Source organism: Pseudorca crassidens, chromosome 10 (genome assembly GCF_039906515.1).
Source record: "Pseudorca crassidens isolate mPseCra1 chromosome 10, mPseCra1.hap1, whole genome shotgun sequence".
Classification (NCBI taxonomy): Eukaryota; Metazoa; Chordata; class Mammalia; order Artiodactyla; family Delphinidae; genus Pseudorca; species Pseudorca crassidens.
This window is the reverse complement of record NC_090305.1, coordinates 22,934,383-22,961,407: the sequence shown is the minus strand read 5'-3', so window position 1 is coordinate 22,961,407 and position 27,025 is coordinate 22,934,383. Positions and strand designations below refer to the sequence as shown.

Genomic DNA, 27,025 nt, shown 5'->3' with positions numbered 1-27,025 from the left:
TGGAAGAACATGTAGTAGAATATCTTCATGACCTTGAAGTAGGCAAAAAAATGTCTTAGGCAGGATACAAAAGGCACTAAGAGAAAAAGTTGATGAGTTGAAAAGCAGAAGGGGAGCCTTTTTATAGCCACCAAGGCCAGGATACTGCTTCAGTGAGGTTCCGGAGAACTAACAACTTACTCAGGGCTGAACACAGGAAGCCCCCACCCAACGCCATGGACCAAGCCAAAGAGTTCTTCAGAGATGGACTGAGCAACAGAAGTATCACCTGGCAAAGCTGATACCACTCCTGTCGTGCTCCCCAAAATGGTCAGATCTAAAGTCTGAGGACTGCTGGGCAAAGCCCCAGATGTTGAAGAAACTGAGAAGCTCACAGAGATGGTAGGGAGACCTGCAGAGTTATCCCCAGAGGCAGTTGGGAGACCAGCAGAGACATCCCCAGAGGTGATGGAGATGCCTCCAGAGTTAGAGGTCCCCAATGGGATCAGCTGAGCTGTTGGGAGAAGAAGAAAGACGATAAGATGGTGTTAGAAGAGTTGGTCATCTCCCTGGGTCCAGAGTCCACATCTTGATCCCAGTGCCTCACGTCAGAGCCTAGGTGCTCACCGTAGCCAGCCAAGGCCTGCAGGCCCAAGAGTAGCACCAGTGCAGCGTCCATGATGCCCACTGAGGTGCGTTTCCAGGACTGTCTCTCCGCCTCTTTAAAGGCCTTGAGGCCTTATTACAAGTTTCGGGAGAGCCAGGTGTGCCGGGGCCTCCATCAACACCAGGATCTCCATCCCCAGGGAGAGGCCACCAAGCTGTCCCTAGGGGACTAACCTGTCCCAGCCTGATCCCAGGAAGCCCTGGGTGAGGGGGAGAGTGAGTAAGATCCTGAGGACTCCCCTACCAGGCTCTCAGGCTCTTTCCGGATTAGGGATCTAACCCCCAGGCCCAAGTCAGTCCCCAGCCGAGGCCCTCTTCAAAGGGAAGAGACCCAGGTGTCCTATTTCCCAAGGTCCTCTTGCTCCTAGAAGTATAACCATTGCGGGTGAGGATATACGGGTCCCTTGTGGAAGCAGGATTTGGGAGCTGGGTGTGGGTGGAGAACGTCACTATCTGGGGACTGCATCTGACTCTTAGGAGAGCCCAAGGCAGGGCAGGAGGGTGAACACCTGAGTCATCCTTCATTCCCAATGGCTGCAGCCCACAGAGCTTTCCATTTGTTTGGCTGAGAAGGGGTGACTGGAGAAGAGAGACACCTGGTAAGACAATCATCATGTTCAGAGACAGTGCAATGAGCAAGTTCAGAACCCAGCTCTAAATCCACCGCACTGGAATCCACCACTTCTAAGCTGTGCAGGCTTGGGCAAGTCACATGACCTATCGAAGTCTTTGTTTCTTCACCCCTAAAACTGGGACTTCAAAGGGCCATAATAAGCATTAAAGGAAATAATGTTTCTAAGGTGCCTAGCACGCAGAAGCCTCAGCTATGATTACATGGAAAGAAGAGGGCCAGCTGAGAAAGACATGGGCATGCTCCCACTCTCCTCTTAAGAGGACTCGGATGCCCCAAGGCATCTCTCTATGTTCCCACCTTCTCGCCCTTGCTCTTACCTCCTATGTCTGATGATCTTTTTGTCTATTAATTCTTCCCACTCTGGGCTTCCTGCTCTCCAGTACAAGTCTGGGAGCCCTGGGATCACACTTTGTTTACTTTTATGGGATAGACAGTGTCTCCCTCCATCTCTCCATTTCCCTGGTCCTGCTTTTTTTTTGTGTGTGTAACATTTTTTTTTTTTTTTTTTTTTTTTTTTTTGGCGGTACTCAGGCCTCTTACTGTTGTGGCCTCTCCCGTTGCGGAGCACAGGCTCCGGATGCGCAGGCTCAGCGACCATGGCTCACGGGCTCAGCCGCTCCACGGCATGTGGAATCTTCCCGGACCGGGGCACGAACCCGTGTCCCCTGCATCGGCAGGTGGACTCTCAACCGCTGCGCCACCAGGGAAGCCCTGTAACATCTTTATTGGAGTATAATTGCTTTACAATGGTGTGTTAGTTTCTGCTTTATAACAAAGTGAATCAGTTATACATATACATATATTCCCATATCTCTTCCCTCTTGCGTCTCCCTCCCTCCCACCCTCCCTATCCCACCCCTCTAGGTGGTCACAAAGCACCGAGCTGATCTCCCTGTGCTATGCAGCTGCTTCCCACTATCTATCGGTTTTACATTTGATAGTGTATATATGTCCATGCCACTCTCTCACTTTGTCACAACTTACTCTTCCCCCTCCCCGTATCCTCAAGTCCATTCTCTAGTAGGTCTGTGTCTTTATTCCCGTCCTGCCCCTAGGTTCTTCACGACCTTTTTTTTTTTTTTAGATTCCATATATATATGTTAGCATACAGCATTTGTTTTTCTCTTTCTGACTTACTTCACTGTGTATGACTCACTCTAGGTCCATCCACCTCACTACAAATAACTCAAATTTCGTTTCTTTTTATGGCTGACTAATATTCCATTGTACATATGTGCTACATCTTCTTTATCCATTCATCTGTCGATGGACACTTAGGTTGCTTCCATGCCCTGGCTATTGTAAATAGTGCTGCAATGAACATTGGGGTGCATGTGTCTTTTTGAACTATGGTTTTCTCTGGGTATATGCCCAGTAGTGGGATTGCTGGGTTATATGGTAATTCTATGTTCAGTTTTTTAAGGAACCTCCATACCGTTCTCCATAGTGGCTGTATCAATTTACATTCCCACCAACAGTGCAAGAGGGTTCCCTTTTCTCCACACCCTCTCCAGCATTTATTGTTTCTAGATTTTTTGATGATGGCCATTCTGACTGGTGTGAGGTGATATCTCATTGTAGTTTTGATTTGCATTTCTCTAATGATTAATGATGTTGAGCATTCTTGTGTTTGTTGGCAATCTGTATATCTTCTTTGGAGAAATGTCTGTCTAGGTCTTCTGCCCATTTTTGGACTGGGTTGTTTGTTTTTTTTGATATTGAGCTGCATGAGCTGCTTGTAAATTTTGGAGATTAATCCTTTGTCAGTTGCTTCATTTGCAAATATTTTATCCCATTCTGAGGGTTGTCTTTTCATCTTGTTTATGGTTTCCTTTGCTGTACAAAAGCTTTTAAGTTTCATTAGATCCCATTTGTTTATTTTTGTTTTTATTTCCATTTCCCCAGGAGGTGGGTCAAAAAGGATCTTGCTGTGATTTATGTCATAGAGTGTTCTGCCTATGTTTTCCTCTAAGAGTTTGATAGTGTCCGGCCTTACATTTAGATCTTTAATCCATTTTGAGTTTATTTTTGTGTATGGTGTTAGGGAGTGTTCTAATTTCGTTCTTTTACATGTAGCTGTCCAGTTTGCCCAGCACCACTTATTGAAGAGGCTGTCTTTTCTCCACTGTATATTCTTGCCTCCTTTATCAAAGGTAAGGTGCCTGGTCCTGCTTTTGACTTTTCTCTCTGACTCTGCCCAGGGTCCTCTCTGCCTCCATCCCTCTGTACAGGGGCCCATTGGTTTTGGGGGGAAGAGGGAGAAGATGAAAAGGGAGGCAGCTAAGAAGACAAAGGGCATGTGCCTTTGTGCATTCTAGAGGGTTTACATGACAAGTTTATCAGTCTGTTGAGCTTACCCCTGTGTCTGGCAGAATGACGGATGGGTTCTAATCTTTCTGCTACTGACTGTGTGACCTTAGTAAGTCATTTACCCTCTTTGAGCCTTTGTTTCCCAGTTTTTAAAGAAAGAGGGTAAAGTAGATGGGCTCCAAATTCCCTCTACAAATCTGTCCTTGTGTTTGCCATTCTGAGTGCCTTATGAAAGGGTGTTGGCTGGGAGGATGAGGGAGTCCCTTTTGCCGTGAGTGCACAAGGCAGGGGGTGGGGCGGATATCTGATGAAATTCGTGTCCCTGCCTGAGTAGCTAGGATATTTTAGAACAACTAAAACAAAATATTCAAAGACGAAAGTTCCCCCTTACCCAGATTTCTCACCTAGAAGGCCACTGTGGCTGCGGTAACAGAACACCTGGGTTTGGGAAGAACTTGTCCTAATCCACCCCTCCATTTTGGGCCCACATTCCTGAGCTTTTCGGTGACATGGATGATAGAAATTAATTGCAGTTAATAATTAATCCCTAAAGAGCAATGAGAGGCCCAGGCTTGGGTGGGGCCCAGACACCTGCACAGAGGGACACCCTCAGCTTCCCTCTCTGTGTGACCAGGGACCCACCCCCTCAAGCCTCGAGACATGGGGGAGAAGTGGGGCGCAGGATCGAGGAAAGGGGACCACCCTCTATTTCCCCAGCAGCCCAGTGAATGGCCCTCTCCTGGGTCCTTAGAGCCAAACTGAGAGAACTGGCAAGTCCAGTTACCCAGCTTCCCCCTCCCATCTCCACACACACCTGTGCTAAGGATTGAGTGGGGAGTAGGAAGGCAGGCCAGTTAAGGAGAGACCAGCAGGCCTTCAGACATCTCTTCTGTCCATCTGAGAAGCAAGAAGCGGTAGAGCCGCGATGGGGGCTGGGCTGTCCCTCTTCATCCTCCTGACCCTCCTCGCCAGCTCACAGGGAACAGGTAAGGTCTGGAAGGCTAGACACCTGGGTGCCCAAGACAAGGGTCCGAGAAAGGGAATGAGAGAGATGGAGGCACCCTAGTCCTGAGCTCCTGAGTGTTCGGGGCTGAACTCCTGCAGCGAGAGGGTCTGGAAGGGCCTTGTCAGGGAAGAGGAGCTCGGGTGGGCGTGGGGCAGGAGGGGTTGCCCGCATCTCTGAGGGAATCCAGCCCTGGTGGCTGGGCCCTAAGCTGTGCTTTTGGATCCCTAGGGTCAGAAATGACTTTGCAACTGAAGATGAAGGACTCCTTTCTGGCAAATTCCTCCTATGATTCCAGCTTCCTGGGACTGCTCGAGAAGGTAGTCCTTGGGGAGGGAAAAGGATGGGGCCGTGTGAACTTGGAGTGCATTTGTGAGTCAGCTTGGGCCTCTGGCTGTCTCCGGGGTGTGAGTGAGACCATCTCACACCTCGCCCTCTATCCCTTTCTCTCCCTCAGCTCTGCTCCCTCCTCCACCTCCCATCAGGGACCAATGTCACCCTGCATCATGCAGGATCCCCACACCACGTCACCTGCAAAGTCTGAGAGCGGTCGAAGCCTGTGCCCTTCTTGGCTGGGGCATCCCGTCCCCGGGGTGCAGGTGCAGTGCCTGACCCCGTCTTCCAGCAGGCCCGCACCCTGCTGAGTGGCAGTAAATATGCTGAGCTCAGCGACTTGACTTTGTGGGTTCATGAGCAGAGGGGCCGGCAGCAAAATGGAATTGGACACTCAAGTCTCTGACTCTCCCTTGTTAAGCAGAGGGTTTCCAGGGTGGGTGCTCTCTCCTAACACCAGTGTCAAAGGCCAGAAGGAATCTGGGGAATTAACTGCTTGGACGCACACACACACACACGCCACACACACATACACATGTGCATATACACACACCCTTCAAGCTGAGTTCTTCAGAACACCTGGGAATAAAGAAAAGGAACATTTATTGAAGTCCTGCTTTGTTCCAGGCGTGAGGCTTTCCCATTTCAATGCTTGCAACAATCTTCCTGTAGCATAATAGGTTTCATTATCCGATTTTACAGATGAAGAAATTGAGGCTTAGCGAGTGTAAGTCACTCACTGAGGTCCATTAGCAGTGGAGAGATCTGACACCAGACAAATGCCTTGGCTTAAGCAAGGTTTTAATTTCATCTCCCCCTGCTTAAACTTTGGGACTGGGGGCTCAGGAACCTCAGACAGGGAGGTGAGCAGAACACCCCCAGGATATGGGCCGCCTGACCAAGGGATCCACACAGGTCAGTCTGGGTAGGAGGTGGCGTGGGGGGCCGTTCAGGTGAGAGATGAGGGGTTCAGCTTGTGGGAGGATGGCCAGCCTGGCAGAGTGGTGGGGAGAAGAGGATGGGTGCTCTTGTGCTGGTAACTATGGGAACGTGTAGTCCCACAGGCCCACTCTTAAATCCTAGGTGAGTTTCTCGTTCTCTTAGAGCCTCCATTTTTTTACCTGCCAGATGAGGATAATGAAAGTACCTGCTTCCTAGGATAGGTCTGAGGATGACCTGGATAAGTTACCTAGGGCACTTGCCATGGTACCTGTCAGAGAGTGGACCTGGGAGGTAAGGATCGTTATTAGGGTGGAAACCTGGTCCCAGCACATAAATCCTAGTCCCCCAGGGGTCCTCATTCTCCTGCCTTTTTTTTTTTTTTTTTTTTGGCTGCCCAGCTTGCCGGATCCCAGTTCCCCGACCAGGGATTGAACCCATGCTCCCTGCAGTAGAAGTGCAGACTCCCAATCACTGGGCCGCCAGGAAATTCCCATCTCCTGCTTTTCTTGAGGCAGGTACACATCTGACTCCACACTCAAGATGATCTTGACTTCTTACCGGCTGTCTCAAAATGCAAGCATGCTGCCCAGACTTGACCATGTGGAGGGCATTGGTATGATTGCCTCCTGTTGTCCACAATACCTGTCCTACCAACCCCGCTCCCCCTCCCCCGCACACCATCACCACCATATGAAACTAGAGACTGACTCCTTCGGAGGGAGGGGAAGACAACAGTTCCATATGGAGTATCCCTGAAAATGAGAAAGCATAGTAAAACAAAATTCCTTTAGTTTCCTTGACAATTGTCCTGAGACTATTGGCCTGGAGGAGAGGTAGCTGGGGGCTCCAAAGGGCCCCAATATTTCATGACTGGCCCCTAGCCTGCACTGGTGGGCAGGTGACACCCATGGGTCAAGTGAATAGGCCCCAAACAAATCAAGGGATTAAATGTCTGGATCTCCAAAAGGCTGGAGGAGCAGACAGCTAACTGCTTCTTTTAATTTTTTTTAATTTTTATTTTATATTGGAGTATAGTTGATTAACAATGTTGTATTAGTTTCAGGTGTAAAGCAAAGTGATTCATCCATACATATACATGTATCTATTCTTTTTCAAATTCTTTTCCCATTTAGGTTATCAGAGAATATTGAGCAGAGTTTCCTGTGCTACACAGTAGGTCCTTGTTGGTTATCTATTTTAAATATAGCAATGTGTACATGTCAGTCCCGAACTCCCAAGCTAACTGCTTCTTAACCTGGTTCTCGAATCTCAGGGCCTGGGATCACAGGGCTGTGATTTCCAGATTCTTTTCTCAAAGAATTCTCTTCCCAGACTCAAGGCAGAGCGGGGCAGTAAAAAGAATGCTTTGGGGTTCACTAGACCTAGGGGTGGCAGAGGCTGCTAACTTTCCCCTAATAGTCATTCCCCTCCTTTTGGATAGTCATGTAAATATTAGCTGAGCACATGGCTATGTTACATTTCCCAGCCTCCCTTGCAGCTAGGAATGGCCTTGTGATCAGGTTCTGTCCAACAGGTTGCAAGTAGAAAGGAAGTATGTATACAACTTCCTGGTAATATCTTTGACAGGAAAGTCACTTCCTTTCCTTTCCCTTCTCCCAGAGGGAAGAAAACAAAGTCTTTACAAAGGCCTACAAGGTCCTAGACCAGCACTTTACAATAGAACTTCTCATCATGATGGAAATGTTTTATATTATAACCTGCACTGACCAATATGGTAGCCACTAGCCACACGTGGCTATCAAATACTTGAAACGTGGCTAGTGTGACTGAAAAACTGAATGTTTAGTTTTATTTAATTGAGATAGTCAAGTGGCTACCATTTTGGACAGCACAGGTCTAGATGATTGCCTTGAGCCTTCCCTGATCCCTACCACATCCCTTACCTTCCTGAGTTCACCTCTCACTCTCCCCACCGCCCCCTACCACCTCCTTGCTACTCTTTGAGCTCTCCAGGTGTACTCCCATCTTACTGTTTTGCTCTAGCTCTTCCCTCTACCTGGAACACTCTTCTCCCAGACATCCACTTGGATGTCTTTACTTAAACCCCAAGTCTTTACTCCTGCAAGTCTCTACTTAAACCTCACCTTTATAATGAGTTCCGCCCTGACCCATTTCATATTACAACCTGCCTCCCCGCAACACACATATGCACCGGAGCCCCCTACCTTATTTCACCCTTTTCCCCCCTTGCATTTATGACGTTCAGACACACTAGTTTATTTATTTACATGTGTTATTTCTGACTCTCCCTGCTAGAATGAAAGAACTACAGTGGCAGAGATGTTTGTTTCATTCATTGATGAATCCAACGGTCCAGAATACGGCCCAGCATATAATAGGTGCTCAAGAAATACTTGTTGAACTGGGGGAAGGGAAAAAGGAAGGTGCTCACTCCCTCCTTTTCCTTTCCCTCTGGGTGGGATGTGGATATAGTGGTGGGAGAAGATCTTAGACCCAGAGTTGGGAAGTGTATCAAAATGTCAGGAAAGTAAGATCAAAAGGGGTATGGGACCCTCTATCTCAGTCCTGCACTGCTTCTGCCCAGCAAAAGAAACACCCATCTCGTCTGAGCCATTTTCTTTGTTGTTTTTTCTAAAATAACTTTTTTAATTTTTGAGTTGAAGTATAGTTGATTTACAATATTAGTTTCAGGTGTACAACACAGTGATTCAGTATTTTTATAGATTGGCCACCATTATCTTTAAAGCTTGGTTACAGCAGTTAGAAAACTTGCACCTAACTTACTGGGTTGAATCCCAGTTGACACTTCGGACTAGTTACTTTTATTCCCTGAGCGCGTTTCTTCAACTCTAAAATGGAGCAAATATCCACCTCGTGAGGTTCTTGGGAGGATTCAGTGGCACCACAGAGGACCCAGCCCAGTACAGGCCCGCACATACAGCAGTTTCTCAGAGCTGCTGGACAGAATGTCACTTGGGTGTGGAAGGGCCAGGCCCCTGAATTCCACCAATGAGACAAGGTGCTGGAGGTGGAGGTGGCTAGGTGGGCATCTGCGCATGTGTATATCCCTGCCTGGGGCTGGGCGGTGTGTCCCTGGCACTCTGGTTTCAGGTACACAGAAGCAGGGGGGAACTCAATCCCCAGCACAACCTACAGCTCCCCTGAGGCCTGCAGGAAGTCCCAGATCCTCTCAGAACCCTTGGCGATAAGGCCAAGAAGCAGGGAAGCTTCCTTCTGGTGAGAAGCAGAAGAGGAACGGCCTGCAGAAGTCGGGCCATTGTCAGTAAGTGCAGGAAGTAGGTGGAAGCCAGGTCACTGTTCCCAGGCCCTACCGAGAGCTCCTCCTTCCTCCAGTGAGGGAGCCCCGCCCAGCACCCACACTCCCACTGTGGCCCAGAACCCAGCGCTAAGAGGCCACCCGCCTCTCTCCCAGACCAAAGTGTCAGGGAACAACCAAGAGGCAGAAAGTCACCGCTGGGGGAAAGAGGGACAAAAGGACCACAAGCAGACATGTTTGGGTTTTTTAGTTTATCTGAATTTCCTCATTCCTAAACTTCCAGGTGGGACTGCATAGGACGGAGGCTGGGGCAAAAACGTGAGCGTCTCGAGGACACCCAGTCACTCTGACCAAACCAGTCTGTTTTCTCATTGACGAAGGAGGGAACTGGACCACATGGTCTCTGAGGCTCCACGGCACCAGGACAGCTGCCGAATCTGTCCTCAAAGGCGGGTCTGGGAGGGAGGAAAGCTACCAGGGATGGTTAGAGCTCAAAGCTCCCCAGGGCTGGGAGACACATCCATCAAGTGCCGGAGGTGAGAGGCCGCCTTGTCCAGTTTTGACAGTTCCAACTGGAGGGAAGAAAGCTGGGCAAGGAGAGAAGCAGGTGAGGACAGAGGTAATAGCCTCCCCCCACCACCCCTGTCCCCAGCCCACATTCCCTTAGGGAGTCAGGCATCCTGGGTGGCCTGCCCCAGACTCACCCTCTGCTGCCTCTGAGTCTCTGCCTCTCCCTCTGATGGGGTCCGGGCTATGAGGCCATCAAGCTGCTTCTGCAACTTGTGTCTTCGGGCAGCTAGCCGAGGTAGGTGGGTCTGGGGGTCCACCAGGCCCTGCAGAAGAACAGAGAGAAGGCTCAGACATCTACAGTCCACCCAGCATGCCCTTCCCCCCATTCTAAGATCTCTCCTCACTTCCCCCCCCCCCCGCCCACCTCACTTTTATAGAACCCGCCCCTTGCCCTCCTCCCAACATCCTTTTCAACCCCACCCCTCCCTCCTCCAGCCTCCTCTGGTCACCTGCAGCTCCATGTAGACCTGAACGGTGTCACTGAGAGCGGCCTGGGCCCAGCCCGAGGGAGCTGCTGCAGCTGGGGGTAGAAGGCCCACGGCCCCACAGTGGCCCAGGGTGCCCAAGGGCTCCAGGAAGGCCTCAAAGAGGCCCTGCTCTCCTGGCTCTGAGCTCTGCAGCAGCACTGGGGAGGAAAGGAAACTGTCAGGGTCAAGAGAGCAGCTCCTCATCCTGCACCTCCCAACTCTGGGCTCTGTCCTCCAGGCTCCCCCTCTTCCCCACCAGCCCCTCCTGTCTGCAGAGACTCAGGAGCCCAGGGCCCGCCTCACCTCGGGGCCGGGCCTTGGTGAGCTGGTACGTGGCACGGAGAGCCCTCAGCGCCTGCACAGCCTCCTGGACCTGGGAGAAGTGCCGCTCCAGCTCGGGCTGGTGCCAGTGCTCCTGGAGATGGGCACCCAGAGTGGGTAAGCAGGCACCTGGGGGACTCGGTCTCAACTCTCCTGGCTCTAACCTCCACCCGCCCACCCCTATCTCCTTAGAGCAACGATCTGCTCTCTCCACCACACACATAATTCACCACCTCAAGGAACGGAACATGGCAAAAACCGGGGTGTCATCTAAGAAGGTCTTAGATGATCGCTGGTTAATGTCTGTTTAGTCGCTCTGACTGGAGATGACAAACAACCAAAAATCAGAATTTAAAAGGTATTATTCAAAACTCACAAAACCAAGTAAGTAAAAAAGAAATTGAGTTAAACTTTAGAATTACTTTTTGGGTGAGTTTGTAGCATTTTATCCTTCTCAAGTTATTAAAGCTTAACACTGCACTAAGATTTTTGGGATATCCTATCACTACCAACTAATCTCATCACAACCATGACATGTACTATTACGAACCGATACACGGTCACACGGCTAGTGTCAGTCTGGTGACAACATCCTACTCTAACCACTTGCTAATACTGCCCCCAACACCCTGGAGTTATCCCAGCCCTACAGGAACAATCCATCCTCCCAAAGACTCCACGGCAAAATACAGACCACCACTGTCAACGACCCCACAGCAGCAAGCCCTTCTAGAAGACTGCTCCCCAAGCCTTGACCAGAAGTCCCACTCCAAGACTCCATGGACGTGACTCACCAAGCTGAGGGCACTGGGGTAGGGGGCAACACAGATGCTGGGGGCAGGGGCGCCACCAGGCCTGGGGGGCAGCCTCTGCCAGAGCTCTTCAGCCAGGAAGGGCATCAGCGGGGCGAGGAGGCGGAGACCGATGTCAGCGCAGGAGAACAGGACCTGAAGAGGCCCCAGGGGGCGGGGCAAGTGCAACAGCACTGGCTTCACAGCCTCCTAGGGAGGAGGCCAAGGGGTCAGGGGCCGTCCACGGCCATGTCCTTCCTCCACACGCTCGCCGCCCTATCAGTGGGGATGCTGTGGGTAAACACGGGCAGGAGCACCCAGCATCTCTGAGACCATCAACTGTCCCTGGACACAGTGTGGAGCGTGTGACAACGGGAAATCTAGGACAGCGACTCTCAGGGATGGGTGGGGAATAAAATTGTTAGGGAGGTTTGTGTCGTTTAGGATGAAAAGCACTGAGTTTTTTTTCATCAAAAAGAGACAGAAATTTTTTTAAAAGTTGAGAAACAGAAATCTAGGGCAGTGGTCCTGGGCCATCAGTGTCAGCATCACCTGGGACAAGAAATGAACATTCTTGCCAGCCACCCCCCAACCTGCTGGCTGAGCTGCTCTGGGGGTGGGACTGACACTCCGCAGTTAACAAGCCCTCCCTCTGAGAGAAGCCCTTGGTCTAAAGACCCCTACTCTTCCTCCCTGTCTGCTCCCAGCTCCCAGCCTGCCCGGGATCCAAACTCAGCAATCACAGGGACTAAAAAAAATCTCCATCTGCCTCCCAATCCTGCTTTGTCAGACTTGGTTTTCTAGAAATCTCCCCTCCTCCTCCTCTCTCTTCTGGTGACAGGCAGGGAACAGCGCCCGGGCCAGTCCCAGGGAAGAGGGGAATTAGGATTTCCCCATCTCATCTGTCTTCCTGTCCGGGGGGAAGAATTAGGAACCCAGTTCAGAGCTCTCCGCCAGGGCACAGGAAGCAGGTCTGCAGGGGGAGTGCCCTCGCCTCACTCACCAAGTAGACGTCACAGAGGTTGTGAAGCCAGAAGTGGTGCAGGGCGTGGGTGACGAGCGCGAGCTCGCGGGTGAGGAAGCCCCGCTCGCAGTCCCGGGCAGTGCGGGCCAGGCAGCTGAGGATCCAGGCATCCATGGGGGAGGCGGGGGACAGCTGCGGGCAGAAGGGGCTTCAGGGTGGGACAGCTTGACTCCCACTCCGCTGCCTCTTCTCCTTCTAGACGCCTCCACCAAGCCTCAGATGTCGGACTACCCAGTTCCCAAGCACCCCTTTTTTCTCTCTTACCTCCTCTGCAGGCTGGGGTATGAATTTCTCCCCAAGAGCATTCAGGATAAAGCGCAGGGCATTCCAGATCTTATTGCAGAAATGTCTGAAGCTCAGGACCTCAGAGACAGACAGGTGCAAGTCGCCCCCTGGGAGGGAGACGCAGGAGGGAGCATGCACTGGTGGTGGCTGCACGGGGAGTCCTTGGCCCTGACCCACCCTGCCCCACTGCACAGGGGCTGCCACCGGCTGCCCTCACCCGGGCTTACCCAGGGCCCCATGGGAGCACAGGGCGAATCTCAGGGCATCTGTCCCACACTCGGGGATCCCATGAGGAAAGTCCTTTCTCTGCAACCAGAAAGAGAAGAGGGGTGGCAGCTGCCTATGAGGCTGCAGGGCCAGAAGCTGGGTTGCAGAGGAAACCAGTGGCCACGAGCTAGAGGCTGGGATGGGTCAGACACTGGCGACTCACCTGTGCTGAGGCCGCGATCACCAGCTCTGCGGGGTCCAAGTTCCCATCCCTCAGCTTCTCCTGCAGCACCTGGGGTGGGTGAGTAATTCACTGGCCTCAGTGTAAGACCCTGCCCCTACAAGGGTCCCGCCTACTGACCCTCCCAGCTCCAGCCCACCCTGCCGGCCCCTCCCCTGCCTTCCTCTCTCCTGAAAACTCCATCCCTCTTCGGGCCCTTCATCCTGACCTGCAGCTCCACCCCATTGATGATGTCCCGTGGGTCCAGCACATTCCCCAGTGACTTGCTCATCTTCCGGCCCTGCCTGTCCCGAACCATGGAGTGCAGCAACACCTGGGGGCATGGAGGAGGTCAGCAGAGGGGGGCCTGGAGAACTTTCCCCTGGAGGATCCCCTGGCTGTCCTCCAGGCTTTAGGGGTTAGGCTGGGAAGTGAATCAGGACAAAGGAACTGGGAACACAGAAAACCCCACATTAGGGGTTAGAATGGACAACAAGGCTTGGGGAAGACTGGGGAGTCACAGAGAGGGGCAGGGCACCAAAGGGCCGGGCCGTTACCTTGCTGAAGGGGAGCTGCCCTGTGAGCTGGGTCCCCAACATGACCATGCGGCCCACCCAGAACAGCAAGAGGTCACCACCCGTTTCCAAAAGTGACAGGGGGTAGAAACGAGCCAGGTCTGGGGTCTAGGAGAAAAAGATAAGCAGTGAGAGGCCTAAGCCCAGGGCCTCCAGCTCTTCTCGAGACTCCCTGGAGGCCCTGGGGCCCACTTCCTCATCCCTACCTTCACTCTCTTCCTCTCAACCCACCTCACCTCTTGGGGCCAGCCCAGGGCAGAAAAGGGGAAAAGAGCCGAGGAGAACCAGGTATCCAGGACATCAGGGTCTGGGAAACAGAATGGGGAATGGGAACAATTGGAACCTCAGCTTCAGAACCTCAGCCCACTGCTACCCACCTTTCCAGCCCAAGCCCCACCCACAGAGACCAGGGGTCGAGCCCTCTGCCCCATTCCCAGCTTTCCCGACCCTACCTTCTCTACCTCAGTACCTGTTCCCTCAGTACCCAGAAGCCCTCCCCTGCCCTCCCCAGCTCCGGTACCCACCCCTCTCCAGGGTCAGCTCCGCCCCTGGTCTCCCTGTCAATTCTGCAGCTACTTCTCTGGCCTCAGCCTCTGTCCGCCCGACCACCCAACAGTCCTTCGCGTCGCCCTGCAGAAGTAAGGGGTAGGGAAGAGTGAGGAAGACCAGCACCTGATGGGTGTGAAACACCACTGAGTTTTCATGTTCTCAGGTGGTCTGAGAATGGCTGGCACCCTCTGGTGGTGAGATGAAGAATCGCCAGCCCAGGAGCTCTGATCACACAACAGATGTTTACATGACCAAGACCAGAAAGCACAGCGAAGGCAGAGAGCTGGGACGGGCACTGGAAGTCCTTGGACTCCTGTGCTAAGGCTCTTTCAGCCACACCCAGCCCTCCCCTCCACTTCTTCCTACCAACCTGTGTGTGCTCCTCTACAACCAGGTAGGCTGGAATCTGATGACCCCACCACAGCTGCCGGGAGACACACCAGTCCCTGCCGGGAGGACACGAGTGATTTCCTAGCATAACCAGTGGGCCCCTCCCCATCTCCTGAGAGCCCCCCTTCTCCTTACCCAGTGTGGGAAAACCAGTGCTGCCAGTTCTTCTGGTGGAAGGAGGGACTGAGCTCCAGGGCCCCTGACTCCACAGCCTGGAGGGAAAGGACCTTTAGACAGTGCTTCCCTACCTGCACCCCTCAACCCCCCAAGAATGGGACAAGTGGTCTCTGAAGTGGTTCTAAAACTCAGGAAGAACCTCCCAAGCCTCCTGAGAAGATTCTGGGCTTGAGTGAGGATGCAAGCCAGCCCTTTCTGGGCACCAGGCCTCCATCCCCACAGCTCTCCTCTCAACAGCACAGCTAGAGAGGTCTGGGGGGCAGAAGGGCCCCCAGCCTCCCTGTTTCTTCATTCCACTGCTCAGGGAGTCCCCCAGGCCAGGCCCCAGGCCCTCCTCACACTGCAGCCTCACCTTGGCAGCTCTGTCCCCCATTTCCCGGCAGCAGACAAACCACTGGCTCTTCGGTAGGTATTCTACCACATCCCCGGAACGGCTGAAAGGCACACAGGACTCGACTACGTGCCAGGCCCTCAAGCGCTGAGGGTACAGCAGCAAACAACACTGACACAGAGCTCGTATCCTAGCATAAGGGGTGCACAGCTCACCCTGTGGTCACTCTTAAGCTTCATCCATTCCCATCTGGGGGTGGTCCCTATGGAAAGGAGTGAAAATGAGGTTACCTGCAAATGGGCAGCACCATAGGGTGGTCCTGGAATCCCCGGAACAGGCCCCGTTCCCTCAGTGCTGACAGAATCTTTTCCCGGGCCACAAATCGGTGCAGACCCTGGGGAAAAGCAGCAACAGGAAAGCTTAAAGGCTGCTAGGAAAACAAGAAAGTGGGAGAGGGGAGATGGGGCAGAGGGTGCCCCCAAAGAACGGGCTATCACTGAGCTGGCACTACCTGCAGCCAGTCCCCGCAGAGGGAGGTCATGGTCCCATCCTCCGCAATGACACTCAGGGGGCTCAAGCCGTGTCGGGCCCCCAGCTCAGCATCGGCAGGGCTGTGAGCTGGAGTCACCTTCACTGCCCCTAGGGGAGCAGAACTGATGTAAGCACTGAACCCTGACCTTGGCTTTTCCAGATGTATCGTCATCGCCCACGCTACCCTATCCCTCCCTCCTGTCCCCCAGGAGCCCTGACTTCCTCTCTCTCCCCTGCCCCCACTCACCTGTGCCCAGGTGTGGCTGAACAGCACAGTCTGTGATAAGGGGGAGAAGCTGCCCCGTCAAGGGATGACGAAGTTGTCGTCCATGTAGATGCTGAAGGGAAGGGAGAGGGAGCAAGGACAGGCACGTGTGTGGGATGGAAGGGCCTGGGGTGGGCATGAGAATCCTGGGAATATGAGCCCCAGAGCAGGGCTCCGTAAACTTTTTCTTAAGGGGCCTTAAGCTTTACAGGCCAAGAGGCAAATTCAGTCTCTGTACAACAACTCCACTCCACCACCATGGCCGAGTTAGATAATACATGATGTAGGTGCAGACAATACACAGGGAACGAGGGTGGCTCGTACAAAAACCGGCAGCAGGTGGATCTGGCCCACGGGCCATAGTTTGTCAGCCCCTGAGCTGAAGTGTAACATCAGGAAGAGAAGGGAGTAGACTCAGAGCCACTGGAGAACTGAGATAAGGTAAATTTTAGGAAAAGGAAGAGAAAGCGGAGAGGAGGAGCTGCCATTCTAAAAGGAAGGGAAGGGCTTCCCTGGTGGCGCAGTGGTTGAGAGTCCGCCTGCTGATGCAGGGGACACGGGTTCGTGCCCCGGCCCGGGAAGATCCCACATGCCGCGGAGCAGCCGGGCCGGTGAGCCATGGCTGCTGAGCCTGTGCGTGCGGAGCCTGTGCTCCGCAATGGGAGAGGCCACAACAGTGAGAGGCCCGTGTACAGCAAAAAAAAATAAAAGGAAGGGAAGAGGATGGGGGTGGGAAGGCCACGTGGCAGAGCGCGCGCTGTGTATTACTGTGTATCGGGAGTCATCGGGATGGATGGCCACAGCCACGTCTCCAGGCAACGTCTCTGGCCTCGTGGTTCCTACCACAACCTCTGCATCTGAAGACAAAATTCAAGCACTTCAAGTTGGTCCTCACCCTCACCCCACACTCGTGACAAAGCTAAAGCCAGGAGAACTGGCAAAGGGAGGGGACAGGGATGGTCAAAGTTGAGCAGGCCCCCAGGAGTAACTAGAAAAAACTAGGACCAGTGTCTACGGGAGCCTGAGGTTTCCCCCAAGCTAATGACCAGAGGCCTGAGGGGGTGTCGGGTGCTGCGGAATTCCTCAATAACTTGCTTGCGAGACAAGGACAGAATGTTAATAAATACAACTAGAATCCTTGCTGGGTGCACAGAGGACACTGGGAGTTCTCGGTGCCCTGATCATAAATACTGTGCATTCTTTGGGGCAAGCAGCAGCCCCTCCTACAAGAAACCTCCTCTGACTATTCCAGCTCATCTATCTTCCCCTTCTCCAAACTCTTGGGAACAGTTATTGTTCAAACCACACTTCAGAACTGATCTTTTGTCTCTTCTGGGGGTAGCAGCCTCCTGCAGAATTATGCTAAGCTCCCACAGGGCAGTGACCACGTGCACTTTTCTTACATGGCCCGGGATACCCAGGGTGAGTGCCCATGAGGACGCAACACTACCAAGGTTCCTTATGTCATGTGCGAGACAGGCTGGTGGGTTCCCTCCATCAGCCCAACATGGGCTTGAGAAAACGGGAAGCAGAGGCAAGTGCGTGACCTTTCCGAGGACTACCCTCACCAGGCTCTCCATCCACGGGGAAGGCCACGGAAAAGAGGAGGCCAAAAGACACAGGGGTGGGGGAGTCAGGCAACCGAAGCTCCGTGCAGCCAGGGAGGGGCCGGCTCTCCACCTGGAGGCGTGGAAAAAGCAGGGTCAGAGAGCAGCCTTTCTGCAAGGCTTGCACCCGGCTTCCCACCTCCATTCATCCACGGCCCCGCCTCCCTGCAACCCATCTAAAAGCCACTCGGAGGATTCAGGAGCCACCTCCCTTCCCTCACCTAATCCTTGTGCAGCCACAGTTACAGAAAATATTCACCAAGCACTGAAACCACGCACAGGTGTTGTGCCGAGCACCTTCCAGGAGTTCTCACTGAATTCTCCCAACACCCCCAGGACACAGGCATTTACATCACCCCTAATTTACAGACTGAGGAAACTGAGGCTGACAGAAGCTAACAGCCTGCCAGGAGCCACACAGCTGGGAGGTGGCCAGACTCAGATGTGAATCCAGGAAGTCTGGCTCCAAAGTCCAAGCTCTCCCCCTGCCTCAGAGCTCTCACAAACCCGCCTCTCCTTCTCTGCCTCACCTCAATATCCGAGATGGCAGAGCGTAACGCACACGACCAGTTGACAAGTTGCCGGCTCCGGTACAACAACCCAGCCTTGTAGAGCCGCACGAAAGCTTCTGTCACAGCCACTGAGGAGGCCTAGAATGATCTGAGTGTCCACATCCAACCGCCCCTTGTCAGCCCATCACCCCACTCAGGGACCCAGGCATCCCACCCTGCTACCCCAACACACACAGCAAGCCGCCTCCCTGCACAGAGCTCTAAACACCTCCCCGACACCCACAGGAACCACGGCACGGAACACTCACGGCATCCATGGTAAAACACTCTCGGTCCCAGTCCAGGGAGGCCCCCAGCACTCGGAGCTGCTCACATATCTCTCCACCTTTCCTGGAGTGAGTATGACATTGGTTTAGCCTCTAGAAGCTAATGGACACAGACAAACCCAGTATGGGGCCTTCCATGACACTGAAAGAAGCATAAAGTTCTACAGTAACAGGGGAAGGGGCAGCCGATTTGTGAGAAACCCAGAGAAGCTTTACAGAGAAGATGGCACATGTTAACAGACCTGGAAGCAAGAGGGTAATTTCAGGGGGATGGAAAGTGGGAATGGCTGAGGAGAGATGATGAAATCTAAGCAAGGGAAAATGGGATAAATAGAGGGAAAAACATACATATATACATACACATATATACGTACATATACACAAGTATCTACATTTTAACGTATACAATACACACACACACACATATACACAAAGCTTGGAGACCCCACCAAATGCTAAGGGGCTTCAGAGCTTAAGTCACCACAGGAAGTTAGGACTGAATGGAAAAAACCTGGACTACATGTTAGGAGAGAGGGGCTGGGAAGCAAGGACCCAAACCTGCTGTCTCGGCCCCTCCAGTCCTGCCCACCATACTCACTCCTCCTTCCACTTCCACACCTCCCTAAGGAAGTCTTCCCGGCTCAGCTCGTGTCTCCTCACTCCTCGCTCCTTCCACAGCTGTTTCTCCACCACAGCCTACAGCAAGATGAGAGGGCAAACAGAGAATCAGGTCGCTTTGGGGGAAGAACTCTCTCACCCAAGAAAAGGAAAAGTGGCGAAAGACATACTTGAGTAGCAATCCCTGCATGATCTGATCCAGGGACCCACAGCACCTGATCCCCACGCATCCGGTGCCTGCAAAAGAAATACCGTCATGGGACTTCCCTGGTGGCACAGTGGTTAAGACTCTGCGCTCCCAATGCAGGGGGCCGGGGTTCGATCCCTGGTCAGGGAACTAGATCCCACATGCATGCCACAATTAAAAGTTCGCGTGCCGCAACTAAGGAGCTGGCAAGTGCAACTAAGGAGCCCGCGAGCCGCAACTAAGGAGCCCACCTGCCGCAACTAAGATCCGGAGCAACCAAATAAGTAAATAAAATATTTTTAAAAAGAAAAGAAAAGAAAAACCCTCACAGGAATCCCTGGTCTTACATGTTTGTTTATCCTCACTCCTTCCCACTTTCTCCTTCCCCTCCAAGAACTCAAGCAGCCCCATTCCCGTCTCACCAGCGCACGAGGGCGTCCTGTATGGCTACGGTCAGCGCATGCCCAATATGCAGGGAGCCCGTGACATTGGGAGGTGGGATACACATGGAAAAGGTCTCCCGTGTGGCCTGGGGCAGCCTGGCCTAGAGGAAGGGAAAGTCAAAGGGCAAGACAGGGCTGCATGTTCCCTGGGGAAATAGCACACTCTGGTGTCTCCAAGGCAGAAAGAACTGCATGAAAAACAGTCGGGCAAATAACAGGGAAGGGGAAAACCTGTGGACACCTTGGAGGCACCAGAGGGAGAAGGCAAGCTCTCCCTGCTTTTGGCAGCCTCTGCAGTGTGGCTGGTTGCGAGCTCCAGACTCATGCCCACCAACCTCATGGGCCATTCTGCCCTGAGGACCATTTAGCACCCCTCCCTACCAGGTACTAACCTGATATTCTGGTTTGAAGAAGCCCTCTCGCACCCACCAAGGGTACCAGGCAGCCTCAACATATTGGGGACTGTATGCAGGAGGCAGGGGCCGGGAGACATCTATGGAGGAAGAGGAGAGCTCCACTAACTCCCGAGTTTTGTTTCCAGGTTGCATTTCGGCAGACCAAATGGGCAACCAAAATGTGAGGGAAAAGGCCTTCAAGCGTCCTAGTTACCTTTCTTTTCACCATGTTCCGTGGGGATTTCATACAACACTATCTCCTTAGGGGTCCAGGCCTTACTGGATTCGGCAGGTGACTGCGGAGAGGAGGAACCAGAAGGCGGGATGCAATTCGAATATACCTCAGGTATCTGGATCCAGCCAGTCTCTCCTCCAGCTCCCTCCCAAGATTTCTCAGAGAACCAAGGACCAGCTGTCTGACCCCTAACCTTGCTCTTCTGAGCGATTCCAGCCTCCAGCGCCGCCTGCTTCTGTCGCAGGCGCTTCTGTTTGGCTTCACGGTTCCTCTGGGAGATGGCTGATCCATTGGGCTCTGACTGGGTGGAAATGGGATGGGACCTGGGGAGTCCCCTTGAGGGCCTCAACCCCCAGAGTGGTGGTCGAAAAGAGGCCAAAGGCAAATGAGGCATCTGGAGTACTTGGAAAGGGGCCAAGGTCTGTTCCAGAGAGAACACACTAGGAAGTTAGGGGGGTGAGGGAGGGTCACACCTCCCAAAATCACATCCTCCTCCTTAGTCTCTGCCTCCCTCCAAGCACTGGTCTGTTATTTTAAGTATCTATCCCATCCGTCACAACCCCTCCTCTGTGAAGACTAGATTGCATGGTGTCGACAGGGCTCTTCCAGGACAGGGTAGGACTCTCAGGCCCTCAACCTACTCATCTGCGACGTGGGGGTGACCGCGGACACAGAGGAGGAGAAAGGACTCAGGGATCCTGGCAGATGATGGACATTTGCGCTCCCGAGAGCCAGCAAGGAGTCCCGCCAGGGTTATTACTTGTCCGCCTGCCCCAGAGGCCGTCCGCACTGCCCCCAGCCAGCGCGTGCCAGGCCTTCCCGCCCGTCCCGCCGCGTGGGTCCTGACCCTGCAGCACCTCCCACTCCCCGAAGGCCGGCCCGCCGCGCGCTCACCCGGTGAGCCCGCCGCTATCCCAGGGCGCCCCGCGGCTGCGGGCGATTAGGGCGGCGACAGCAGGCGCTCGAGCACCAGCTAACGGGACCCCGGAACTTGACTCGCGGTCACCGCGGCGCTGGGAGGCGGGTCCCCGCCCGGGCGCATGCGCGGTAACTAGCCTCGGCCCCACCTCCTTCCCCTCCAGGTCCAATGGCTGTCGACACGGAGAGGAGGGCGTTCTCCGCGGAGCTGGGTAGCCTCTCGGGGAGGCGCCGGGGGTTGCATGGTTCACTTTAACAACTTTATTAAACAAGAAGAGTCCCGACGTGTGAATAAAAAAACTCCTGAGTTCCGAGGCCGCGCCCGCTTCCACGCGGCCCGCCCTCCCGGGTCCGGTCCCCCACTCTCAGGAGTTGTGCTTCTGCCGCTTCCAGAAGCGCTTGACGTCGCCGTGCCCGGCCGGGGTCACCACCATGAGCCGCTTGGCCGAGTTCTCGAACACCAGGACGCCCAGCTCCCGAGCGTGGGCCAGCAGCAGCTCAAAGTCCACTTGCGACAGGAACTGGTTATACAGGACGCCTGGGGTCCGCAGGTCAGGAGCGACAGGGGAGAGAGAGGAGGTGAGAAACTGAGGCGCGGCGCCCCTGGGTGGCAGCCTCAGGGCAGCGGTCTGGGCTTGCCATCCACCACGTTTAAATACTAATCTATGTTTGCCTCCTCCAGGGCTCATTCTAACACTAGTGTGATCCAGGCATATTCAGGAAAGCAATATAATACAATAAGAAAACCCATTAATGCTTACCAAAACCAGAGAAATTACTATGAATTATCCCTCCCAATTTCCCTCTTCTAGCTAAATCTAAATTGCACTGATTTGAGACAATTTATTTACTGCCACCGACTCACCCCAAAATAAAAAGTGCATGCGTTTACCAGCCCATGCAGTAAACAAAAATTAAAATGCATGAATAGCTTTTTCAGTTCATCAAGACTGAATTGTCCTTCCTCTGGCCAATGACCAAGAATCAACCGCCAAAAGCCACTCACCTTCGGTGAACCGGAGTCTGTCCCTTTCCAGCTCCCACAGCCGAATCTGGTCCGTGATGGTGGGGGGCAGCACAGGTGTCTGCAGGGGCAAGGGATGGCTGTAAGATTCAGGAATACTACTCCAGACAACCCTAGCCCTCCACTCATTCCCCAGATTTAGGTGCCCCTTTCTCTTTTCCATCACTTCATCGCCAGATGCCAAGAGCTGTCAGCCTCCAGCAGCTGTCTGTACCTCCAGTCTCCTGTTTGTACCTGTTTAAGCATCACTGGGTGGGCCCTTGTCCTTAGGAAATGGATGATCTAGGAAAACAGACAAGAACTGGGATCAAGGGCTTAAGAAAGCAGGAAAGCTAGCTAAGCTGTCACCTAATGTCACTGAATAGCAACTGTTTAAAAAGTCATGGGCACATGCCTGTCAACAGTTCAACCCATCCCAGTTTAGCTGTTGTCCCCAGGTGCTGTTCCCACTGGTGATGTCTGCTACTCCTTCTTTGACACATCTGTCCTTTCTATAGTCTTGTTTTTCATTTTTTTATCTTTAAAATAACAACAACTATTATTTCTGAGCACTTACTGCATGGCAGGCTCTGAGCTAAATTATTTACCTTTATTTCACTGAATCCTTCCAACAGCCCTATGAGGTGAGAACTCTCATTATTTCCAGATGAGGAAACTGAGACTCAGAGAAGAGAAACAACTAGGCCATCTATGCATCTAGGAAGTGGTGGTGTCCTTCTTCCGTGTCTTTTCCCCTCGCCGGTCTACCTATTCCCACACCTAGCGCCTTGATTTCTCGTGCGCCTGATGCTCAAACATAGACAACTCACCACCACCTACTGTAACAGACCCCATGCTAGCCTTCCATGAGGTGACCACCCTGTACCCCACAGGCCAGGTGCAGCCTTTCTTCCCACCTGCACCTTCCCCAAGAGGCAATACCTGTTGGGCTGTGATGCCACTAGCAATGGCCTGCTGCACACTCTCCCGGGTCACCTGTGCCACCACCATGTTGGGGAAGCGATAGAGCATCTCAGAGAAAAGGGCAATGAGGGCGATCTGCAGCTCCGACTCTGACCCGAGGATAGGAAGAGAGTAATGATTAGGAGGCTCCTCTACACCCAGAGCTCAAGCCTCAGAGAACTCTGTAAACCACCAAGTTTACATGACCAGAAACTGGCAGTCCCTCCTCCTTTCCCCTTCCCCACTCCCCTCCCCAGCCTGCTCTCCCAGGGGCCCTCTGTCCAGCCTCACCCGTGTAGGCATACAGCCGGTAATTGGTTTCCACGACAATGAACCCAGGATGATGTGCAGTGCCCCCAGCCCCAGAAACACCTGACGAGAGATTGATGGCCAGTCGCGTGGGGTAGTAACGCCGAGATTTCCTCTGGAAAGGAGAAAGGAAAGGCAATAGGCCCTCTCTCCGGCGTCACTGCCCTTCATCTTCCTCCTCAGACAGTATAGATTCCTTCCAGTGCACAGAACCTCAACTCCCAATTTCTCTCCCGAGGGACCCAAACATTCAGTCCTGGCAACTGCTTCCTGCCTCCCGAGACCCCGCTCCTTTTTAAGGCCAAGGCACCATACCACCCTGCCTCTTCCCTAGAAGCCATGTATCTGGGTGCTCATACCTTCCTCTGGAAAACAAGCCCAAACTCACGCAGATGTTGCAGGAAGTTCAACAGAGAATCACTCATACCTTCCACAGAGTAATCCTAGGGAAGAGAGATGGCCAGCTGGGGTCCAAAACATATCTCATCCTCCCTTTCCCAACCCCATACACTCACTCCCTCTTTCCCCATCTTTGTTCATTCTTATCTTTCACTGTTTTGCCCCATAACCTCATTTCCCTTTCCCATCTCTCTACTCTTTTCCCATCTTGCCCACCCAAGCCCCCAGCTTACCTTGCCCAGAGTAGAGAAGCTGAGCTGGAAGAGAAAGGAGAGAATCTCCACAAGGTCCATGCCCCGACTCTAGGGAGGAATGGGCAGAGACAAAGGGGGAGGGATGGGAGGGAGGAAATGAGGAGAAAAAATCAGGGAACAGAGTCTACGGGCAGCAGTCTCTCAGTGGGTCCTGGGAAGAGCAGAGCATGCCGGCAGGCAGCCCCTGACCTGCTCACCTGTGCTGTCTGCAGATACTGTAACATAAAGTACCAGAGCTGGGCCGGGGTGTCCAGCAACAGGAACTGGAAGCCGGCAGAGGTAATGCAGGGCGGCTCTCCAGGTTCAGCACTAGAGACAGAGAGGGCCCATGGCAGAGGTGTGCAGAGAAAGGCCACCATCCCACCTGTGTGATCACATTTTTGGGGGTTTATCTCTGGCCGTGCTCTGCTCAGCTCTCCTTTTACAGCCAACCCTCTGCAATCCTGACCCGATGTGGACACTCAATTTAGCAGGCACCCAAGCAGACGGCAAAACAGAGCCGCTGTACCTCTGGCTTCCTCACCTCTTCATGAGCCCAGCCTGGCTAAGGAGCTGAGCCAAGTCCTGGCTGACGGCTGCGCTGGGGGATCCCACCATGAAGTGCAGGACCACCTGAGGAACGGAAGAGAACAGAGAGTCGGACGCCTCTAAAGGCCGTGGGAAGTAGGAGCACAAGCAGAGACACACACAGAGTCCCAAGTCCTCACCTCCCATCGCTCCTCGGCATACTTGTCAAGTGAGGGGACATCCCGGGCGTGCTTGTCTGGTCCCAGCTGACTTGTGTCATCAGACCAGGCCTTGCCCCTATGCCAGGACGGTCGAGAGTAAGGAACCCTGCCTGTGTTCGCCGCCAACCCTTCTGCCCTTTTTCCACCTTCGTCCCCAGGGGCCATGAGTGGGAGACATTTCCTACACCACGTAGCTATGTCTGGTCCAACTTATTCCTAAAGGAGCTTCCAAAGTGGAGCCCACAAGCTTCCAGAGAGGCCCCCTCAGGAGCTTCCCCTCCAGCAGTTTAATGAGCAGTTTAATCACTATTTCCCCTGCCCATCTTAGGAAAAGGTGTGACATACCCACCCAGAAGGGCGATGCGGAGGTTTTGGCGGAATATGGGGTTGAGGATGAGGCCCTGGAGCCCACCAGGGAGCAGCTGGGTGTGCCAGATACGGAGGCCGCTCAGCAGCCCCGTGCTTTCCTCCTGAGCTCTGGAACAGAAGCAGAGAGGTGAGGGGGATGTCTGGAGAACAGAAAGAAGGAGGCCCATAAAGGCTTCCATTTCTGCCTGTTCTGAACTGGTGATCTTTGGAACACTGTTTCACAGAGTAAGATCAGTGTCTTCTTAAGGCAAATTTCTTTACTGTAACACCTACCAGAGCCTTCTTACAGACCTCAGAACTCTCCAAGAGGCAAAATACAGTAAACGGAATTTCCCAAAACTTGCTTAATTACAAGTTTTGTGGTGTTCCCATCAGTATTTCTTGGAAGTGTCCCAAGAACAGCAGTTTGGGAAACTTGGCTATTAAGAAATTTGTATCTGACTGAGAATGCCGGAGACACTCACTTGCTGAATTCCTTCTTCACCCACAGGGCTACAGCAGCTTGCGGCAAAGGCTGCTCCAGAAAGAGCATCCGCATCACCCAGTTCTTAGCCAAAGATGGGAGCTCCCTGTAAGGCAGGAGAGGGAAACTGTTAATATCAGAGCTGCCTGAGAACTGCATCCCTGCTCTCAATGGCCTCAAACACCTCACCTCACCCCCCACACTTTCACCAGTCTTGCTGCCCCCACTACCTCCATCTGGTTTGGCACACTTCAATCTCCAAGCCCACCAGGGCTAAGCTTCTACCCACGAGAACTTATTCCAGTCTGCAGGCCTTATTACATTTCCCCACCATGGTCCCTGCCATGAAGGGTGTCCTCACCTGAAGACAGCCAGACAGGTGGCAGGGTGCCCATACAATCGGTCCAATACCCCAGGGCTCAGGCTCCCTAGGAATTCCTGCAGGTTCCTGCATTGTAGGTGTACTCGACTCAGTCCACCCCTGGAAGGGGTGCTCTCCATCACCTGAAAAGTGCAAGTGTTAGCGTTCCCCCACAGTCCATGCCAGTATTGCCCCTCAACTTTCTCACTCCGGCTCCAGAGCCACTGGCCCCCACAAAAACGCATCTTTTCTATGGTTTCCTTTCTCATGTCACTCATCTCCTCTTGTTTCTCCCAAATCTGACCAACCTCCCCTCTTTCCTGCCTCCTCGCCCCACTGCTGGCCTCAACTCCAGTCTTCTCTAAATTTCTAGATGGCAGAATTGTTAACTGTCCCATATTTGCAAACTTTGTATTTCAGTGACTGGTCTCATCTTTACCTAAGCAGTGACAAAGAGACTTGCTGGAGCCCAACCCTCTCTCCCTTCTACCTCTCCTGGTCTGAGCAGCCTATAAGCTCCAAATCTGTCCGTTCTTCCCATCTATTTCTTGGCCCCATTTCTCGTGCTGGGCACGGCAATAACTACCTTACCCCTCCATGTCTCCCAAATCCAATTCCACCTCTTTCCTCTTCCCGCCCCCAAGACTACTTCACCCCATTCAGCCTGACCCACACCGCTTGATCTCCTAACTTGTCCCCTACTTTCCTCCCAGTCCTCGCCTCTCATTCAACTCTCTCCCTCTTATACCTCCGCCACCGCTTCTCTCCCAGCCCCCTTACCACTCAGTGTCGATCCTCCCTCGTGCACTCCAAGTCTCGTCGCTTAAACGGAGCCAATGTCTCTCATTGGCTCCGGGGAATAGGGAAAAGGATGGCGGAAAATGAGAGGAAAAAATGGGAGAGGGACGAAGGATTTCACCGACAGGAGACCAGAGTGGAGGATGCAGAAAAGAAGGGAAGGAGTGGAGAAGCAGGGAGGACAAGAGTCGGCGCTGCGCCCGCCGGCCGCAGGGCATACTGGGAATTGGAGTCTTGTCTTTCCCCACCCGGGGGCAAGCTGAAGCGCCTCTGACTACAACTCCCAAGAGGCACCGCGGGGAAGCCTA

General features: G+C 53.2%; 3 protein-coding genes across 8 annotated transcripts in view; 1 reads left to right on the top strand and 2 right to left on the bottom strand.

The window, feature by feature from the left end:
* Positions 1-5,530, top strand: part of SFTA2 (surfactant associated 2) — a 69,623-nt gene extending 64,093 nt beyond the window's left edge. The window contains exons 4-7 of the mRNA XM_067752472.1: positions 1,811-2,028; positions 3,356-4,575; positions 4,824-4,912; positions 5,050-5,530. Coding sequence (XP_067608573.1) covers positions 4,515-4,575; positions 4,824-4,912; positions 5,050-5,136 — 237 coding nt within the window. The 5' untranslated portion in view covers positions 1,811-2,028; positions 3,356-4,514 and the 3' untranslated portion in view covers positions 5,137-5,530. The remainder of the gene's footprint in view (positions 1-1,810; positions 2,029-3,355; positions 4,576-4,823; positions 4,913-5,049) is intronic.
* Positions 5,531-9,362: 3,832 nt separating this feature from the next.
* VARS2 (valyl-tRNA synthetase 2, mitochondrial) lies at positions 9,363-21,194 on the bottom strand. Of its 5 annotated transcripts, none has more exons than XM_067752346.1 (30): positions 21,047-21,192; positions 20,346-20,573; positions 20,132-20,213; positions 19,915-20,015; positions 19,502-19,623; positions 19,063-19,129; positions 18,873-18,970; positions 18,257-18,338; positions 17,967-18,086; positions 17,398-17,509; positions 16,598-16,686; positions 15,812-15,902; positions 15,545-15,672; positions 15,324-15,427; positions 15,055-15,136; positions 14,661-14,737; positions 14,506-14,581; positions 14,111-14,216; positions 13,823-13,893; positions 13,569-13,694; positions 13,241-13,345; positions 13,015-13,083; positions 12,812-12,890; positions 12,564-12,691; positions 12,279-12,431; positions 11,279-11,485; positions 10,467-10,578; positions 10,146-10,321; positions 9,831-9,959; positions 9,363-9,713 (listed from the first exon to the last, which is right to left on the bottom strand). In XM_067752346.1, the coding sequence occupies exons 2-30, from the start codon at positions 20,544-20,546 to the stop codon at positions 9,618-9,620; spliced, it is 3,189 nt and encodes a 1,062-aa protein (XP_067608447.1). In that variant the 5' UTR covers positions 20,547-20,573; positions 21,047-21,192; the 3' UTR covers positions 9,363-9,617. The 5 variants fall into 5 exon arrangements, 4 of the variants coding, with proteins under 4 accessions (XP_067608447.1, XP_067608448.1, XP_067608449.1 ...); XM_067752347.1 differs by lacking the exon at positions 21,047-21,192 and adding an exon at positions 20,794-21,024; XM_067752348.1 differs by lacking the exon at positions 11,279-11,485.
* Positions 21,195-21,316: 122 nt separating this feature from the next.
* Positions 21,317-26,852, bottom strand: GTF2H4 (general transcription factor IIH subunit 4). Of its 2 annotated transcripts, none has more exons than XM_067752409.1 (14): positions 26,700-26,852; positions 25,920-26,062; positions 25,560-25,664; positions 25,072-25,203; positions 24,706-24,802; positions 24,522-24,610; positions 24,196-24,307; positions 23,978-24,046; positions 23,705-23,788; positions 23,328-23,460; positions 23,016-23,146; positions 22,329-22,376; positions 22,077-22,155; positions 21,317-21,608 (listed from the first exon to the last, which is right to left on the bottom strand). In XM_067752409.1, the coding sequence occupies exons 2-14, from the start codon at positions 26,057-26,059 to the stop codon at positions 21,436-21,438; spliced, it is 1,392 nt and encodes a 463-aa protein (XP_067608510.1). In that variant the 5' UTR covers positions 26,060-26,062; positions 26,700-26,852; the 3' UTR covers positions 21,317-21,435. The 2 variants fall into 2 exon arrangements, with proteins under 2 accessions (XP_067608510.1, XP_067608511.1); XM_067752410.1 differs by having other exon boundaries at positions 23,978-24,001.
* Positions 26,853-27,025: the final 173 nt, after the last annotated feature.

Excerpts from the sequence above, each read along its gene's own strand:
- VARS2 (XM_067752346.1), bottom strand. The coding sequence starts at position 20,546 with ATGCCTCATTTGCCTTTGGCCTCTTTTCGACCACCACTCTGGGGGTTG. Across the intron at positions 20,214-20,345 it reads GAATCGCTCAGAAGAGCAAG|TCACCTGCCGAATCCAGTAA; the intron begins GTTAGGGGTCAG and ends TCCTCTCCGCAG. Across the intron at positions 11,486-12,278 it reads ACCTCTGTGACGTCTACTTG|GAGGCTGTGAAGCCAGTGCT; the intron begins GTGAGTGAGGCG and ends CCTCCTCCCTAG.
- GTF2H4 (XM_067752409.1), bottom strand. The coding sequence starts at position 26,059 with ATGGAGAGCACCCCTTCCAGGGGTGGACTGAGTCGAGTACACCTACAA. Across the intron at positions 25,665-25,919 it reads ACCTGTCTGGCTGTCTTCAG|GGAGCTCCCATCTTTGGCTA; the intron begins GTGAGGACACCC and ends CCTGCCTTACAG. Across the intron at positions 24,611-24,705 it reads ATGCCGAGGAGCGATGGGAG|GTGGTCCTGCACTTCATGGT; the intron begins GTGAGGACTTGG and ends TCCGTTCCTCAG.